The sequence below is a fragment of the Vitis riparia genome, chromosome 9, assembly GCF_004353265.1.
Source record: "Vitis riparia cultivar Riparia Gloire de Montpellier isolate 1030 chromosome 9, EGFV_Vit.rip_1.0, whole genome shotgun sequence".
In the NCBI taxonomy this organism is placed as follows: Eukaryota; Viridiplantae; Streptophyta; class Magnoliopsida; order Vitales; family Vitaceae; genus Vitis; species Vitis riparia.
This window is the reverse complement of record NC_048439.1, coordinates 22,389,323-22,404,335: the sequence shown is the minus strand read 5'-3', so window position 1 is coordinate 22,404,335 and position 15,013 is coordinate 22,389,323. Positions and strand designations below refer to the sequence as shown.

The 15,013-nt window shown below is 33.7% G+C and overlaps 1 protein-coding gene across 5 annotated transcripts; it reads right to left on the bottom strand.

The window, feature by feature from the left end:
* Positions 1–23: 23 nt before the first annotated feature.
* LOC117922759 (putative pentatricopeptide repeat-containing protein At1g16830) lies at positions 24–10,379 on the bottom strand. 5 transcript variants are annotated; one of them, XM_034840967.1, is made up of 6 exons: positions 9,816–10,379; positions 8,229–9,671; positions 7,530–7,626; positions 7,316–7,403; positions 1,700–1,963; positions 24–194 (listed from the first exon to the last, which is right to left on the bottom strand). In XM_034840967.1, exons 1-2 carry the CDS (start codon positions 10,277–10,279, stop codon positions 8,300–8,302), a joined length of 1,836 nt encoding a protein of 611 aa, XP_034696858.1. In that variant the 5' UTR covers positions 10,280–10,379; the 3' UTR covers positions 24–194; positions 1,700–1,963; positions 7,316–7,403; positions 7,530–7,626; positions 8,229–8,299. The 5 variants fall into 5 exon arrangements, with proteins under 5 accessions (XP_034696858.1, XP_034696859.1, XP_034696856.1 ...); XM_034840968.1 differs by having other exon boundaries at positions 8,229–8,304; XM_034840965.1 differs by having other exon boundaries at positions 8,229–10,379.
* Positions 10,380–15,013: the final 4,634 nt, after the last annotated feature.

The following is a 15,013-nucleotide window of genomic DNA, read 5'->3' as shown; positions in this document are numbered from 1 at the left end:
TAAATAAAAAATGCAATTCAACAAACATCTTAAACACATTCTCACTTCACTTCTATTATTAAATAATTTCCTATATCTCGAATCCTGTTAATTTTACAATTCACCATTTAATGAATTTCATTTAATAAATAATTATATAATACAAATCCAAACCGACACCTCACAAAGGCCTTCACCGAGACACACCCTCCAACCTGGAGAAAAAAATAACAATCAGTGTAATAGTCTAAAAGGACTGTATTTGCTTAGACAAAAAATCTATGCAACACCAAAGTGAGATTTGTTTTTTTATCTGAAGTATGAATGGGTCTAAATTTATTCAAATCATGAATAGAAATCGATACGACAGTATAATTCAAACTTTAAATTTCAAATAAATAGTGCCCTAAACACTTTCTTTAAAGCCAGTAAAGGAAATGACCGGGCAAGGCGGTCCATTTTGCCGCCCTAACGACTATTTATCGCCTCTCTGACCAAAATGGAAGAGTAGGTTTTGTGCCTGGGAGATTTATCCAAATCTACATTCTAAAAAGTGAGATTCCCTACTGAAAAAAGCTGATATGGACATAACCATCTAGCTACAGCAAGCAAGGAGCTGGTGGGGAATATGGCCAAACCAAAGGCCAGAGTAGATGAAGAGTTTTGGTTTCATCTATCATACAAATTGCTTGTGTCACTTGAGAGACAACATGAACCAAAGACGGTGATCGTCTCGTCTTAGTACTCCCTAAGGAATAAAGGCCTTGTACCCTAAATAATATAAGAGAAGGGGTTTTCATTACATATTAGTACTAAAACATCTAAAATCTACTAGGACTTCACACAAAGAAATAAACAAGGGCCCTGGACACTTTCTCAAAAGCCGATAAAATTAGTATGGGCATACCATAAGATCCCTTGTGCAACTTCAGAGGCTATATGAATTACAGATGTGATGGTACAAGGTAAGGGAATAATGCATATCGTCTTCTTGTTACTCCTTAGGGATGAAGGCTTAGTACCCTAAGTAATATACAAAAGGGGTTTTCATTACATATTGGTACTAAAACATCCTAGTCTGTTAAGACTTCACAGAAAAAATAATAACAAGAAGAAGAAGCAATGCCCCCTCTAAAACTCATATGGGCATATGGCTAGATCGAAGCGCAGACTACATGAAGAGTTTTGGCTTCATCTACCAAAAGAATCCCTTGAGTGACTAACTATATGAATTAAAGATGGTGACAGTACAACACCACAAGGGAAGAATGCACATCCTTGTTTACTATCCTTTCAGGGATAAAGGGTTATGCACCAAATAATATACAAGAAGGGGTTTTCGATCAACCACACCCAAAGCCTTGTTACTACCTTCTCAGAAATTTTCTCGCTTGATCCTGTTCTAGGACTTTTGTCCGGTTTGAAAGTTGATATACTATTATCTCCATTGATCATTTTTTTTTTTGGGTCTTTTCGAAGATTCATGAGAAATAATGACAGGATGGAACTCAGGTAAAGCATAGGACGAACTTGAACAAACATACAAGCATTTAGAAATTATTTAATCAATGGAATCATATAATAAAGTTCAAAACCATGTAAATTTAGTTGTAGTCAATTTTTTTGGTGGAAAATTACATGGAAAGAACCATAAATTAAAAAATAAAATAAAATAAAATCCCTGATACAGGAGCAAGATCTAAAGAGTGTGAGAGAGTACCTAGCATATTCCAAGGCCTCAAGCTGTTAAACACAATAACTTTCTCCTCTATCATATAGACACCATAAAAAACCATGGTACTCTTCATCCTGATCATGCATCGATCGTTCCAGCATAAATTCTTGTTTGTACAACATATTTCCACTTTTGACAACAATAACAGTACTCATAATAATCTTCATCTTTTTGAAGCTTTCCTCTGCCATGCAAGGCCTTTAGCAGAATTGTATTACTGAAGCATACAGTCCGTCATTACCAGTATAACTGTTCAAAAACCAGGGTGTACTTAATTAAATGTCTCCAGTCTCAGCTTTACTTCAGAAGACAAGAGGGGAAAGATGGAAACAAAGAGAACAAATACTTAAACAGTACATAGGAGCCACAACTAGCAACATATATAGTGAAAAAAAGCTACATTTACAAGGCACCAAACAAAGCTGAGGGCAATTCAGAATGGCAACTTTAGTTTTTGGTTTAATTTATATGTTCATCTTTCCAAGAATTAGCTCTAATTGGTGGATTCCAGTTAACTGCCTACTCCCTTGGGCAATGTAATCAACCATCAGCATTCTTCTACACAGTATGATTCAAAAATGTTGTCATGATAGGACTACAAAAGGATGATCCAATCTTATTTGTGGATCGACTAAATGTGAAGCTCATTTTACTTTGACCCCAGGTCAAAGGTTTGACCCTAAGGGTTTCTCCTATTCCACGCTGGCAGTCAACCAAAACATTCTGAAATTTTATTTTTTTTTACACATACATCCCACTAGAATTCTCATAAACTACAATATCCCAAAACTACTCAAAACAACAAGGTTTAATAAATATTCATTATAGCCCAAAAATAAAAGTTCACAATTAAACAACTTAATCAAAATAAGGTTTCATAACAAATCCATAATTACTAAAACAAATCTCAAAATCCAAAAACACAATAAAAGAAAATGTCACGCTCCACTAGGCCGCTCCAAGAGCATCCTGAAGTCCTCCCTGCCCCACCTGTGGATCCTCAGGAGTGATATCTGCATCTAAAAAGGTGTAAAAAGGAAGGGGTGAGCATTTCCACATTGCTCAGTAGGATGCCTAACACCCAAGGGGTTAAGGGGATTACTAAGTTCCAAAGAATACGAAAAGAACACTTCAACACAACAGGAACAATTCAACAGTATCAATTAAACCACATAGTTTAATATCTAATATTATACATAATTTCACAACATTCAACAATTAAATGAATGCACATGAACATGTGACACATAGTCATATAATGCACTATTGTTCTCGGGCTTTCACCGAAGGATATGCGTCCGCACCCAAATACACTCCCCATTCGGAGTCTTCCCGGGGTAACTTTTGGGTCTTTCACCCTAGGGATCTCTCTCCCTTCTTAATTTGCCTCACAAGGGCTTTCACTTTTCATCACTATTTCATTTTTTTCCATTTTATAAACTTTTCACAATTTTTTTCGCATAACCATATTACAAATGAATGCCACAATTCCAAAGTTCCTCAATAATTTCAACATTCCCCAATAATCCAATAAAATAATTTTATACATTAAAATTTTCGAAAATATCCCAAATAGATATTCAAAAATTTGCATATCAATAAACTTGAAATTATACCACTTACGGAATTTTTCAACCATTTTAATAATTTCTAATATTCGAAATTAACTAACTTTCCACCATAAAAATTCCGAAAATATTCTAACTAATACCCAAAAATTCACAAATCACTATTTTTGAAATTAAACCCTAGTTTCGGAAATTTTCAACCCTTCTAATAATTTTTAATATTCGAAATTGACTAACTTTCCACCATAAAAATTCCGAAAATATTCTAACCAATGCCCAAAAATTCACAAATCACTATATTTGAAATTAAACCCTAATTTCGGAAATTTTCAACCCTTCTAATAATTTTTAACAATTCAAAACAATTAATTATCAACCAAAAACAATTTCCCACAATTACAAAAATTCCAAATAATCCAGAAAAATTCATACAACACCCATATTTCCTACTTAACTCATAATGACAAGATTTACAATTTTTTTCAAAGGAAAAACACATTAAATTTAAGTTTTAGGGTTAGGTTCCCCTACCACAGATCTAAGAATTCAACCGTTAAAAACACGATTAGCCATCGTAGGATTGTTCCTCTCGTCGAGTAGAGCACCCCCTCAAAATCTGAGCCGAAACGGAGGTTGTTTGGCCACCCAAACAGCCGGTCAAAGTTCCGACGAGATGAAATTTCCCACAGTGCTGCCGCCTCCTTTTCTCACCCGTTCTGCTACTGTTTCCCTTTCTTTTTACAAAGCCCATTTCTTTTCCTTGTTTTAATCCACTTAACACCAATCCACTCAAGCCCAGCCCAAAGTTCAAAAACCCAATAACTAAATCCCATGTTTTCCTTTCTTTTTACAAAGCCCATTTCATTTCCTTGGATGAAATGAGGTTTTAAAAGAAAAATGGGAATTAGTTATTGGGTTTTTGGGCTGAGCTTGAGTGAACTGGTGGTAAGTGAATTAAAACAAGGAAAAGAAATGGGTTTTGTAAAAAGAAAGGGAAACAGTAGCAGAACGGGTGAAAAAAGGAGGCGGCGGCATTGTGGGAAATTTCATCTCGCCGAAACTTTGACCGGCCATTTGGGTGGCCAAACGACCTCCGTTTCGGCTCAGATTTTAAGGGGGTGCTCTACTCGACGAGAGGAACAATCCTACGGTGGCCAATCGCGTTTTTAACGGTTGAATTCTTAGATCTATGGTAGAGGAACCTAACCTTAAAACTTAAATTTAATGTGTTTTTCCTTTGAAAAAAATTGTAAATCTTGTCATTATGAGTTAAGTAGGAAATATGGGTGTTGTATGAATTTTGTAATTGCGGAAAATTGTTTTTGGTTGATAATTAATTGTTTTGAATTGTTAAAAATTATTAGAAGGGTTGAAAATTTTCGAAATTAGGGTTTAATTTCAAATATAGTGATTTGTGAATTTTTGGGCATTGGTTAGAATATTTTCGGAATTTTTATGGTGGAAAGTTAGTTAATTTCGAATATTAAAAATTATTAGAAGGGTTGAAAATTTCTAAAATTAGGATTTAATTTAAAAAATAGTGATTTGTGAATTTTTGGGCATTAGTTAGAATATTTTCGGAATTTTTATGGTGGAAAGTTAGTTAATTTCAAATATTAGAAATTATTAGAATGGTTGAAAAATTCCGTAAGTGTGGTATAATTTCAAGTTTATTGATATGCAAATTTTTGAATATTTATTTGGGATATTTTCGAAAATTTTAATGTGGAAAATTATTTTATTGGATTATTGGGGAATGTTGATATTGTTGAAATTATTGAGGAACTTTGGAATTGTGGCATTCATTTGCATCATGGTTATGTGAAAAAAATTATGAAAATTGTGAAATGTGTATGAAATGGAAAAAAATGAAATAGTGATGAAAAGTGAAAGCCCGTGTGAGGCGAATTAAGAAGGGAGAGAGATCCCTAGGGTGAAAGACCCAAAAGTTACCTTGGGAAGACTCCGAATGGGGAGTGTATTTGGGTGCGGACACGTATCTTTCGGTGAAAGCCCGAGAACAATAGTGCATTGTATGACTGTGTGTCACATGTTCATGTGCATTCATTTAATTGTTGAATGTTGTGAAATTATGTATAATATTAGATATTAAACTATGTGGTTTGATTGATACTGTTGAATTATTCATATTGTATTGAAGTGTTCTTTTCGTATTCTTTGGAACTTAGTAATCCCCTTAACCCCTTGGGTGTTAGACATCCTACTGAGCAATGTGGAAATGTTCACCCCTTCCTTTTTACACCTTTTTAGATGCAGATATCACTCCTGATGATCCACAGGTGGGGCAGGGAGGACTTCAGGATGCTCCTGGAGCGGCCTAGTGGAGCGTGGCATTTTCTTTTATTGTGTTTTTTTGGATTTTGGGATTTGTTTTAGTAATTATGACTTATGGATTTGTTATGAAGCCTTATTTTGATTAAGTTGTTTAATTGTGAACTTTTATTTTTGGACTATAATGAATATTTATTAAACCTTGTTGTTTTGAGTGTTTTTTTGGATTTTGGGATTTGTTTTAGTAATTATGACTTATGGATTTGTTATGAAGCCTTATTTTGATTAAGTTGTTTAATTGTGAACTTTTATTTTTGGACTATAATGAATATTTATTAAACCTTGTTGTTTTGAGTAGTTTTGGGATATTGTAGTTTATGAGAATTCTAGTGGGATGTATGTGTAAAAAAAAAATTTAGAGTGTTTTGGTTGACTGCCAGCGTGGAATAAGAAGAACCCTTAGGGTTAAACCTTTGACCTAGGGTCATGGGCAAAATTTTGGGTCGCCCGGAATTTGGGTCATGACAGCATGCTCCTCCATCACCAATATAATGCTCCAAATACTCTGAATTTCATATCTTAACCAATTCAACATAATCCTATTGGACTCCAAAATCCTGTCATAATCTACTTCAAATGACCCATGTCTTCTTTGCACTGTTGAATTAGGCTTTGATTCAGAGGAATTTCTCCTCAAGGAGCAAAGGTTTACTCTAGATACCATATCTCACCGATAACTTTAGCAATAACTACAACTTTTCCATAAACTTTAATCTATAAAAAGATGAAAAAATGAAAATAAAAAGAAAAGAAAAAATAAAAGAAAAAAGAAAATCACATTGTTAATGAACATTGTCATGCATATACTGATGATAAATATATTTTCTACACCACCACACTTGCGCCTTTGCCCAAAATTAAACCATGAGTTTGCCCATCTCTATAATATTGTTCATAACCTTCCAGATATGAGTTTGTGAGCAAACCAAACTATAAGAATGAGAAAATTGAGCTCTAGGATGAAGGACAGCGCTCTAAAAAGAAAGTGTAGGTTTGATCATGAATCGGAATATCTCCTCTCGCCCAATTTCAACATTGTCATTTGTAGGTACTCCTGCAGGTGCAACTTCGATACATTAAGAATGAGACCACCCAACTCAACCTTCTGTCAGACTGATAAATTGGGAATTAACCTAAGGTCAGGTGAATTAACCCAATTCTAGAATCAATAACTCCGTTGATAATATACACCTAAATAGAACTGGGATAGACTGCAACACTCTGAACAAAACCCAGCTAAAACCAACTCAAGCAGAAGTTACAGAGCCCCAAGCTGTTTTGGTCCCCAGGCTGAATGAATTGAATTGTCTTTCAAGTTGAAATGCTTCTGAAATCAATGCTGTAGACCCTTAGCTTGGTTTAGGTTTGATGTCAAACTCCAGTCATCCCCGAGTTCATGTATCTTGTCCCATGGATGTAATGGAATATTGGTATTGCATTTTATTGAACATGACTCTGGTGCCTAGGAATGAAACAGAGGCTTCCCTTCATGAACACTCAATTAAAAATAACAGGAAAAGGAGCCAGGAGTATAAAGTTAATAACAAGTGATGACTACAATAACTATCAGCACTTCAAGCATTCAAGTAATGCCGGAATGACAAGCATGCAACCTTCAGCTCCCATATCAGGAAAGGGGAAAAGCAGCGTACGAATTCCATTAAGAATAAAAGATTCTCACCTTCTTCATTAGAAGAAGCAACCTTTAGTCTGGCTCTGACTCCAAAGCATCAAAAGGGATCATTGCCAAAAGCTCCCAAATGAAGCACCTGATGCACAAACAGAGGCATGAATGCATCATACATAAATGCAGTTCCCAAAATTTTAGTAATTCAGATAACTATTAAGTTTTTACTTAAAAAAGGCATTTGCAGGAATTTTACCAAACTTCTTACCACATGAGTTCACCCAATGTGAAGAGAAAATGTCCTCACACATGACACAACAACTCAACCATATTTGCCGGCTTGTTCCACAATTGTCAGCGTGCATCTATACAGAATAACACAAAAATTTGTATGTCAATGAAACTATGATAATCAACAGGCTGTGATATGTCTAATGGCCAGCCTTGCAACATAAACTTCAGCAACATGCCGTAGAGAGTATCATTCTAATTACTAAAATTTTATACATGCACAAAACCATGTGCATATTAAGTTATCATGATTAGTATCATAAAAGCACAACCAGTGACCTTTCAAAGAGTACGTATAAGATGTAGAGATTCCATCTTTTGATGTTGAAATTATGATTAAATTCGTGTATAGAGCATAAGCATATACAAGCACACAACAATAACTACAATTTCATCACAGGTACTTGGCATGAAACACCTAGTAAAGAATATATTTGACCAAGTCAGGATCCTAAATTCTAAGTTTCACAATATGCTAGTAGAGCATTTTCTTTAGATATTACGAAAGGTAGATCAGTTTGTGATAATAGCAGTGAAATTCAGAATTGGATTTGTTTGCAGCTACAACAGGTGTTGAATTTGGTACATGATTTATAAACAACAAAATAAAAGACAAGCAAAATACGAATTCTTTTACTCTTAAAAGTAAAGCAGATATTACTGATAGCATTAGTACCTTCAGTGTGCCTGCTTGATGCGTCAATATCTTAAATAAGCCAACAAGCAATTTCCCCCACAAAATATGTCTCAACCTGCTAAAGCAGCCACATCAGAAAGGTCATCTGAGCCAGAAGTATCCAATAATAGAGTATCCTCTAGCTTAGCTTTCAACAGTGTGAGATTCATATCATTTATTTTTACACCACAGGAAAGTCCATTCAACAATAGTGCATCTATTGCCTTATTAGGCATCAATCCTGCACCCCACATCTCAATTAATAAGTTGAAGACTGAATGAGAAAACTTCAATTTGAACAAGAAATTGGTTATCCTTATGAGCGTATCACACTCAAGTTCAACACCTGCAGCAATCATTTCTTGTATCATCTGTTTGACCATTTCCATGTCTCTTTCCTTACAGAAACATGAGAGTATTATGTTATACGTGTGTGCATTAGGAGCTAAACCAGCCTCCTTCATTTGGCTATACAAGGTACAAGCTTCCCCAGTTCTACCACCCTTGAGAAGTCCGTAAATGGCAACTGTGTATGATACAGCATCCAGTGTGTACCTCTCTACCATGGCTTTCTTAAACAATCTGACAGCTCTATGAAACTTGCCAGCTTTAATAAGACCACCTATAATTATGGTATGGATATGAGCATCAAGATCAGAATGGTTTACTAAAATCCCACTGTACACATTAACAGCCTCATCTACTCTTCCAGAGCCACATAGCCCACTCAATAATCCAACGAAACTATACTGATCTATCATAAAACCTCTATCTAACATGTCATTATAAAACTCCACAGCAAGGGATGGGAACCCAGCCTTACAAAAATAGCTTAGAAGTGAGTTACATACGACTAGATCAGTATGTACCTCTAGTCCACTGCTAAATAACTTGGGTAAAAGTGAAAACCTTTGGGATAAACATATTGCAGACAATATAGAACTAAAAGTATAAGAATCAGGCACCATTTTTCGTTTTGGCAAACTGAAGAATATGCCAAGTGCATCATCATATCTCCCAACCTTGGAGAGACAATCTATTAATACATTATAAAGAACCAAATCATAATCACACCCTTTAGTTCCCATAATACGTAGCACATCTAATGCGCGACTAACCATTCCTGATTCCATAAATCCCTTAATCAAAGTTGTATAAGTTACAACATTAGGAGAACAACCAGTCTCAACCATCTTCTCCAACAAATTACCCGCCCTACCAATCTTGCCAATTCTACGATACCCATCAATCAATATACTCCAAACAGTCACAGAAATCGGAATTCCCAAAGTTGCCATCAAACCCAACACTTGGAATGCCTCTGCAAACCTACCCACTTTACAAAAACAATTCAAAACCATTGAAAATATCTCAACACTGGGGCAATACCCCTTCCTCAACATCATTCTAAGAACATCGCCGACACCAACCAAATCATTCAACCTGCATAAATTACACAACGCAATACTAAATGTCAAAAAATTGGAAACCCGGGTCTCCTTCAAGAACTTAAGGGCCACTTCTCCTCGCTTAATCTTGAACAAAACATCAATGATCACATTACAAACAAACGCATTTGGAACATACCCGAATGCAATCATTTCCTCATAAACATCAAACACCAACCCATACAATTTCCCACGCCAACAAATCCTCAACAAAAGCAAAAAAGTTTGAGCCTTTACCACACAACCAATACTCCCCAATTCATCCATAACCCCTCTTATAGTTCCGCTCTTCTGAGTGAGCCGAGCCACTACATCAACCATATGATCAAAGGCTCGACGATGGTGGAAGAAATTGGGCTGTTTGGCACACCACAGGAAGAAGCTGAGAGCAATCAAATCAGAAGGGCAGTTCAGGAGTGTGGACTCCAGGAGTTGGTCTGTCAGGACCAGTCCGGGTTTTTTCTCCGGAAAATTATGATTTTCCCGAGTAAATTTAGGGTTCTGGGGGTGATTGGATAGAGAGAAAAGTGGAGTTAAAGAGGGAGTTTTTGGATTGAAGAAGTGAAACGGAGTTTTGAGGAATAATCTCCATTTCCGTACCATGTTGTGAGAAAATGACGTCGTTTTTCAGTCTGAGACATGACAGCAGCACATGTAGATGAAAAACCCTAGGAAAAGGAAGAAGGAGCTCCAAAGTGGGAAGAAGAAGAGAGGCTTTCTAAAACGACGTCGTTCCTCGGAGAGATGTAAAGCAATTAAGGAGCTGTTTGGCTACAAAGATAGTGTATCATGATCCTGGTTTTTAAAGAATTTTCCCTTCTTTTTTTTCCAAGCAAGTTTGATGACCCTGATTTTATATTTTATTTTTATTATTATTTTAAAACCACATTTATACAATATCTATAATTTTCCGTTTGTAATTTTCATAAAATTTTATTTAATAAATTTTAATTTTCAAATTATGAGTCTAACCTCAAATTATATTATAGATTTTTCCATTCTTGGATAATTCCAATTAAAATAATCCGATATTATAAATACTTTTATTTGAAGTATTTTAAAGTACTTAGGGTTTAGATGTAGAAGAAATGTTGTTGGGGTTGAACCAAAATCACTCTTGACTTCAAGATGAGTCATTTAAAAATGAGGGTAATATCGAATGTCATAAAAGATTTGGTTTATTTTCATCAAATACTAATTGATTTTCAAATAAGATGGTATGAGGTTTGATCCAAAAGTTGATATAAATTGAGAATCTCTATTTCATTTCATATTATCAATTATATGAAAGGTGAAGAGATTGAATTTGATCAATGATTATTTAAAAAGAAGTCAAGAAAATTCTTATTGGTGATATATAGAATGGAATACTCTAAAAATAATGAGAGAGAGTGGTTTCCTACTAAGGAAAAAAACCAACAATAAAAATAAAAGGAAAAACTTTAGGAGGGGAATAAGAAGATGAAAAAGACAAGGATGAAGAAGATGATCAAGTAAAAACATATGGAAAAGCCTGGTGATGAGCATATAGGGATAGGTGTAGGTTCTCAATCATAGACAAAGCCATATGGATGGACTATGATGAGTGGTTGACAAAGATATCAACTTGTATTTGTTGGGCTAAGTTTGTGTAGCCCATGAGCCCATGTATTATACTATTTTACATTTGGGTATTCCCTAAAGCCTAAATATAAATAGCATTAAGGTTTTGGTACAATGAGAGAAGGGATGATTAAGAAAAGGAAAGGAAATTAGGGTTGTTTTTTTGGCACTATTTTATGACTCATTACATGTTCTTTCATTAACCTTTTGGAGAAATCCCTGTGGCATGATTTCTTCTTGATTTTTTTTTTTTTTTGTTCATTGTTTTTTGGAGTGATGAATTTCCACCTCAAGTATTGATATATATTTATATAAGTTTTCAAGGTGAAGAAACCGTGAAAATACTTAATTATTGTATTCTTATTTTTTTGAAGCAGAAGAAATTTTCTTTATGACTTTTTACCTTCACGTAAAGGGTTTTTCCACGTTAAATTTGGTGTCCCTTTTTGGTTGAATGTTCTTAAATTATTATTGTTCATTCTTGTTTGGTTATTATTATTGTTAGGTGTTGGTTTTTATTGAAGAGGAATCTTTTATCCTTGGTAGGTAATACTCTCCCTTTAACTTCCCAACGGTATTGACTCACTCACCTTCGCCATGGATAACTAACATGTATGTCTATTGATTGTCAAGAGACCATGTTAGACATATGGAAAAGCCTGGTGATGAGCATATAGGGATAGGTGTAGGTTCTCAGCCATAGACAAAGCCATATGGATGGACTATGATGAGTGGTTGATAGAGATATTAACTTGTATTTGTTGGGCTAAGTTTGTATAGCCCATGAGCGCATGTATTATACTATTTTACATTTGGGTATCTCTGAGGCTATATATAAATAGCATTAAGGCTTTGATATGATGGGAGAAGGGATGATTGAAAAGGAAAGGAAATTAGGGTTGGTTTTTGGGCACTGTTTTAGGGCTCGTTACGGGTTCTTTCATTAACCTTTTGGAGAAGTCCCTGTGATATGATTTCTTCTTTATTTATTTATTTATTTGTTCATTGTTTTTTGGAGTGATGAATTCCCACTTCAAGTATTGATATACATTTTTATATAAGTTTTCAAGATGAAGAAACCATGAAAACTTAATTATTGTATCCCCATTTTATTAAATTGAAAGAAATTTTCTCTGACTTTTTACCTTCATGTAGAGGGTTTTTCCACGTTATATTTGGTGTCCCTTTTTGGTTGAATGTTCTTAAATTATTATTGTTCATTCTTGTTCAATTGTTATTATTGTTAGGTATTGGTTTTTATTGTAGAGGAATCTTTTATCCTTGGCAAGTAATACTCTCCTTTTAACTTTCCAACAATATTGACTCACTCACCTTCGCCATGGATAACAACATGTATGTCTATTGATTGTCAAGAGACCATGTTAGGCATGATAGTAGATTCTCAAGCTGCTATGGAGGCAAAGATCAATTCCAAGATGGATGATATGTGTGCCTTCATGATTGGGTAGTATTGAGAGATGAAGTACCTTCGGCACCACTTCCCACAACTTCCACTTCCCTCTACCCAAGGAATATATATTAAGAGGGAATTAATTAGAAACCTTAGCTTTGTCATCATAAAAAAAAAAAAGATCGTGAATCCAAGGTATCGGATAATCCTGATTTTGAGAATAATAAAGCTAAGGTTAAGGACATTAATAATTTCATTGTCTAAGTATATAAGTCACAAAATTATACTACCTCGTTCATGTCCAAGAAGCAAAACAAAGTACAATTCAAGAAATAGATAAATAGACTTGAAGATTGGGATGAAAATCTTAGTTAGGGTGTTTGTAAGCCTTTTTATATGTAAGCTAAGTGAGGGCACTCTATATGATGATGAAAAATACTTTACATAACTTAAGAGACCACCTTGAACTCTACATGATGATGAAAATACTTTATATAACTTGAGAGACCACCTTAAGCCATAAGGTTTTCACAAAAATTTTAATAGTTTGTTAAAAATCTTAATGACTTTATCATGATATTTTTACACTTGAAAAATTACTTAAACATCGGTTTAAATATTTGAAAAGGGGCCTAAATCCATAAAGGATATCAAAGGATGGTTATGATCTTATATTAAGTCATTGAGACATTAAATTTCAAGAGCAAACCCATGTAGTTGTCTACGAGAACGTCCATTTTCTCTGTTTTGTGTTGAAAAGTGAAAAAATTGCTAGCTATTGCTTGGCATGCAAACGCTCTAGCAAATGTCCAAATGGCTATGTAGTTGTCCCACACTTGTCTTTCAACCTATAATGATTCCATCCAATGCATTTAATGCCCTAAGGCTCATAAGCAAATAACCACATGGAAGTGTAGTTATGGAGGACTTTATGTCTAATGGTAAATTTGATTCTAAAAATTATAAATATAATGCCTTAGACACTATTAACATAGACCTAACAATTGTAGAACTTTACTATTCCATTAAGAGTCATCCTCAAGATCTGTAAGAGTGCTTTCAATCTATATTTGCTAACTTCTTTTAAAACACTTATATTTGAGCATAACAATTGCACATCTACTATTTGTGACCGTGTTCATTGTATTTATCTCGATCGTGATATTATAAGGTTATAAGGAAAGTACGTATATATCACTTTAAAGGTGTTGATGTCCATTGCAATCGAAGGAATCTAGTGCAAAAAAAGAACAAGAAGTGTGTTACTGGAGTCTTGTAGAATAATGGAATACCATAAGACTTGTGGAGAAGCTAAAAGACAGATGTAAATGGGTTGTCGAATCATGATAAAGCAACTTCATTTGTTTTCAATCTCTTTTCTCTTATTCCTTTATTTTTATCGTTTTTTTTCTTTGCATGCATATATTGATTGTGTTAAAATTTGATAAGAAGTTTTGAAAAAAAAAAAACCATCATCTAATTCACCCCTTCATAGGGATTACTTAGGTTTGCTTAATAAGACTTTTCAAAGGCATTTAATAACATTTTGATAATAAATTATAAAAAAGACAAAAATATTATCCTTTAAAATTTGTATATGTTGGCTTCAACTTCTACCTCCAATTAAATAAAAAAAATAAAATACAAAGGAGATGTAATTTACATATTTTGTGCTTTCTTTTGGAAAATAAGGACATCTTTCAAATTTTTTATTTTCATTTTAAGTTATAAAATGGCCAATTAATTTTAAAATCCATGTATTTAATTTGTATATTTTACCTTAATTGCACTTTTAATCAATCCATCATAATTAAAAATTAGTTTTACAAAAAGGTAAATCCACATATAAGAAATAAAATATATTATAAAAATAATACAAAAATTTTCAGAAAATGAAATTAATTACATTGCCTAATTAGTTTTTAAAATCCAAATGGTGACTAAAAAAAATAAATTACCTATTTGGTTAATTTCCCCTTTTTCAATTAGCGTGCAAAAAGTAACATTGAAAATGATTTTCAAGTAATATTTTTATTTTCTAAAAATTTAAAAATGGTAAATATTTAATTTTCCAATCTTCTTAATTGTCAAACAATTTACATTTTTTTAACAAAAAAAAAAAACAATATTTTAGTATTTTCCAACAATAATTCATTTAAAAAAATTGTACTCCTAAATAAAGATCCTTTCTCACAAATAATGTAATTTCTAAACCCGATGAATGAGTGAACGAAATAATGACTTTTCGAAAAACTATACGTTTGATAAAGATTTTAGGAAGTGTTCTAGTATTTTTATAGATAAAAATTTTCAAGTGTTTTAAA